This window comes from Haematobia irritans, chromosome 2 (assembly GCF_050003625.1).
Source record: "Haematobia irritans isolate KBUSLIRL chromosome 2, ASM5000362v1, whole genome shotgun sequence".
Taxonomy (NCBI): Eukaryota; Metazoa; Arthropoda; class Insecta; order Diptera; family Muscidae; genus Haematobia; species Haematobia irritans.
In genome coordinates, this window is record NC_134398.1 from 42,942,339 (window position 1) to 42,947,026 (window position 4,688).

The following is a 4,688-nucleotide window of genomic DNA, read 5'->3' on the forward strand; positions in this document are numbered from 1 at the left end:
TTCTATAGAAAATATTGTCAAAATCTAAATTGTATGTTTAAAGAAAAATTTTATTTTGTCAACATTTGATTTCTATAGAAAATTTAGTCATAATTTTATTTTTAAAGAAAATTTAGTAAAAATTTTCTGTCGACAAAACTTTATTTTTATAGAAAATTTTGTCAAAATTTTATTTCTTACAAAATTTTCGTAGAATTTTATTTCTATAGAAAATTTTCTCAAACTTTTTTTTTTTATAGAAAATGTTCTCAAAATTTTATTTCTATAGAAAATTTTCTCAAAATTTTATTTCTATTGAAAATGTTCTCAAAATTTCATTTCTATAGAAAAAATTTGACAAAATTTTTATTTCTAAAGAAAATTTTGTCTAAATTTTATTTCTATAGAAGATTTTGCCAAAATTTTATTTCGTCAAAATTTAATTTCTATAGAAAAATTTCTCAAAATTTTATTTCTGTTGCAAATTTCGTCAAAATCTTATTTCTGTAGAACATTTTGTCAAAATTTTATTTCTATAGAAGATTTGGTTAAAATTTTATTTCTATAGAAAATTTTGCCAAAATTTTATTTCGTCAAAATTTTATTTCGTCAAAGTTTTGTTTTTATACCCTGCGCCACACTGTGGAACAGGGTATTATAAGTTAGTGCATATGTTTGTAACACCCAGAAGGAGACGAGATAGACACATGGTGTCTTTGGCAATAATGCTCAGGGTGGGTCCCTGAGTCGATATAACCATGTCCGTCTGTCCGTCCGTCCGTCTGTCTGTGAACACATTTTTGTGATCAAAGTCTAGGTCCCAATTTAAGTCCAATCGCCTTCAAATTTGGCACATGTTCCTAATTTGGGTCAGAATAGAACCCTATTGATTTTGGAAGAAATCTGTGCAGATTTAGATATATCTCCCATATATATCTTTCGCCCGATATGCACTAATATGGACCCAGCATCCAGAGTTTTATACCGATTTGCTTGAAATTTTGGACAAACATAACACTTAGTCGTATAGTTAAGTGTGCAAAATTTGATTGAAATTGGTTCGGATTTAGATATAGCTCCCATATATATCTTTCGCCCGATATGGACTTATATGGCCCCAGAAGCCAGATTTGTGGCCGAATTTGGTTGAAATTTTGCACTAGGAGTAAAATTAATAGTATTGTCAAGTGTGTAAAATTTGACTGAAATCGGTTCAGATTTAGATATAGCTCCCATATATATCTTTCGCCCGATATGGACTAATATGGTCCTAAAAGCCAGAGTTTTGGCCCAATTTGGTTGAAATTTTGCAGAGGGAGTAGATTTATCATTGGTTGAAATCGATTCAGATTTAGATATAGCTCCCATATATATCTTTCGCCCGATATGCACTTATATGGACCTAGAAGACAGAGTTTTATCCCGACTAGCTTGAAACTTTGCACAAGGAGTACAATTGGTAGTATAGTCATGTGTGCCAAATTTGATTGAAATCGGTTCAGATTTAGATATAGCTTCCATATATATTTTTCGCCCGATATGGACTTATATGGCCCCAGAAGCCAGAGTTTTGGCCCAATTTGGTTGAAATTTTCCACTAGGAGTACAATTAGTAATATAGTCATGTGTGCCAAATTTTATTGAAATCGGTTCAGATTTAGATATAGCTCCCATATATATGTTTTTCTGATTTCGACAAAAATGGTCAAAATACCAACATTTTCCTTGTTAAATGGGCACTGCTTAGTCGAAAAGTTGTAAAAATGACTCTATTTTTCCTAAACTTCTAATACATATATATCAAGCGATAAATCATAAATAAACATTTGCGAAGTTTCTTAAAATTGCTTCAGATTTAAATGTTTCCCATATTTTTTTACTAAAATTGTGCTCTACCCTAGTGCATTAGCCAACTTAAATTTTGAGTCTATAGATTTTGTAGAAGTCTATCAAATTCTGTCCAGATCGAGTGATATTTAAATGTATGTAAAACCTTTATATATAGCCCCCAACACATTTGACGGATGTGATATGGTATCGAAAATTTCGATCTACAAAGCGGTGCAGGGTATAATATAGTCGGCCCCACCTGACTGTAGACTTTCCTTACTTGTTTTATATAAAATTTTCTCAAAATTTTATTTCTATAGAAAATTTTCTCAAAATTTTATTTCTATAGAAAACTTTCACAAAATTTTATTTCGTCAAATTTGAAGACAATCCGACTAAACCTGCGAGCTGGACTTTGCACATAAACAGAGAGGTAGTACCCTACCTTCTATCATTATTTATATTCATTATTTATTATGGTTATAAGTATTATAAATAAATAAATAACATTAATATACACTTGATGAAAATCAACATTTCTTATGTATTTTGGGCTGCTGAATTCGAAAAAAATGTTTTGAGATATCCCGTTATTTTTAAATTTTCGCTTTTTTTTTCACTAAACACAATATATCTCCAGTTAGAAATGTCCGATTATAACGTTGTTGGTACCTAAATGAAAGGTAATAAGGTGACGAATAATAGTTTGTAATTGGATCTTTGATAAGTTAAGTGGTTCAAATCAATCAAATGGTCAAAATATCAATCCGAAAATCAAAATTTTCAAAAAAATCGTATTTTACAATGGACCTTTTCCACCAGAAAAGTATAAACCATTTTAAATCATGGTCCTATAGACGACACTCTAATGAAGAAGAAAAACGACCGACAAATGACAAAGTTGTAAGCAATTTTAAAAATACTCTAATGACGATAACGTTTTTCTTAACGATACTCTAATGAAGAAGAAAAACGACCGAAAAATGACAAAGTTATAAGAAATTTAAAAAATTTTTTCGAATTCAGCAGCTCAAAATATATAAGAAAAGTTGATTTTCATCAAGTGTACTTGAAATTTTTTTTGTAAGCTAGTGTAATTTATAACATACAGAGGGAGAGAGAGAGAGAAAAAGACAGACGGACATCACTAAATCAGCTCAGAATTTAATTCTAAGACAATCGGTTTACGGAAAGATGGGTCTATGACGGCTCCTCCTAGGCGTTACATACAAATGCACAAACTTATTATACCCAGTACCACAGTAATTGTGAAGGGTATGAACACATAAATAGCCTTACATACATGAAGGAAAAATAGGTCATGCAATACAATATCATATTTGCATGTACATAGGTATTATATTTATGTATATGAAATTATAACATAAAAAAATTAAATTTTTAAATTTAAATTTAAATGTTATTGTTAATTACATAGATGCTGCGTATATATATATATATATTTTTTTTTTAATTTATTCATTTTAAAAAAATTTCGTCATAACTCCATTTCCTTGGACCTGGGATCTACGTAGCCATCCTACCACCGAACATACGCCCTTTTTCCTCTGGAGTTTTGTCGGAGAAATCATTGAGACCCATTGAGTAGGATTCTTCGCCAGCCTCATACTTGAGATTATGTTCATCGATTATTTTTTTAGTTGCGGCCACTAAATTTCGACGCATAGTTTCTTCATCGGCATTTGCATACGATTTATTGAAACGAGACTGTTTTAGGAGGTAAAAATGTTTGATAGTTCATAGCCGGTCATAACAAAACAAAAATTAACAACTTACCTTGTAGTCTTCCCATTCCGCATCTGTAATTGTTGCCATTTTCGAAGAGACTAAACTGTGCAGATTCTTTGAGATAGAATAAATAGAAAAGCTTTTTCTGAATTTTGCGTTGATTACAGCTGCTCTGTGTAGAGTTATCGAAAAGCTCAAATTCACTTGATGATTACAATATTTTTCATATATTCTCTACAACAAAGATGTCCCTTGGCCCATGAATAATAAATAGATCTGGCCTATTACTCATTCAAATCTGTTGAATTTATCAACAAAACACTAACACCTCTCTGTGCTTAACTGACATTTATTAAGCATTTCAATGAATCGAATGTTTTATATAAGACTCGAATTGATATCATCACCGAATATTCTAAGGAAATGAAATTTCCATCTTAATTTAAATTTTTATTTACAGTCATGTAATTAGCATTTTTCTTACAGATATTTATCATTCTCTAAATAGAGAATGACTTAAGAGAAATGTAATAGAAAATTTACGAATTTATTAATATAATGTCATTGGAAAAAAACTCTCTGATGACCGAATTTCTACACGCAAAAAAATAATTCTTTCCTCCCAAACGAAATTTTAGACAAACAAAGTTCGTTTCTCATTTGCTTTTCGCTGTAAGGAAGTGTATTTGGAAGAAAAGTATATACTTTTTGTGATAAACGTTTATTCTTTTCCAGGATGTAAAAACAATTTCATAAAGACTAACTCAAAAAATTTTTTTTTTTCTGGCTAATTGCATTTTCCCTCACATCTTTCTCACTTCCACGAAGATGTTTAGTTCTTAGCACCTTTTTCTGTAATACAAACAATGTAGAAGAAATTATACGATTTTATAAATTTTTAAAATTTTTTTTACCTTTCGCCTGGACTGAGAATCGAACCGCGGACCATGCACTTTGTAAGCCAACACACTAACCACTGAGCTATGTACCTGTTATGGTCATCAATAGATAAATATCCATATAAGTTATATTTATATAGCATAGCTTGCGGCGCCCACGAACCGAATAAACAAAGTTTATTTAACAGAAACAAACATTTAGTTTGGCACCGTGGAGCAGTGGTTGCTACG

At 30.6% G+C, this 4,688-nt stretch overlaps 1 protein-coding gene across 1 annotated transcript; it reads right to left on the reverse strand.

Annotated features, from left to right (window-relative positions):
• Positions 1-3,148: 3,148 nt before the first annotated feature.
• Positions 3,149-3,795, reverse strand: LOC142224082 (protein CTLA-2-beta-like). Its single transcript, XM_075293891.1, has 2 exons — positions 3,607-3,795; positions 3,149-3,537 (listed from the first exon to the last, which is right to left on the reverse strand). The coding sequence occupies exons 1-2, from the start codon at positions 3,643-3,645 to the stop codon at positions 3,337-3,339; spliced, it is 240 nt and encodes a 79-aa protein (XP_075150006.1). The 5' UTR covers positions 3,646-3,795; the 3' UTR covers positions 3,149-3,336.
• Positions 3,796-4,688: the final 893 nt, after the last annotated feature.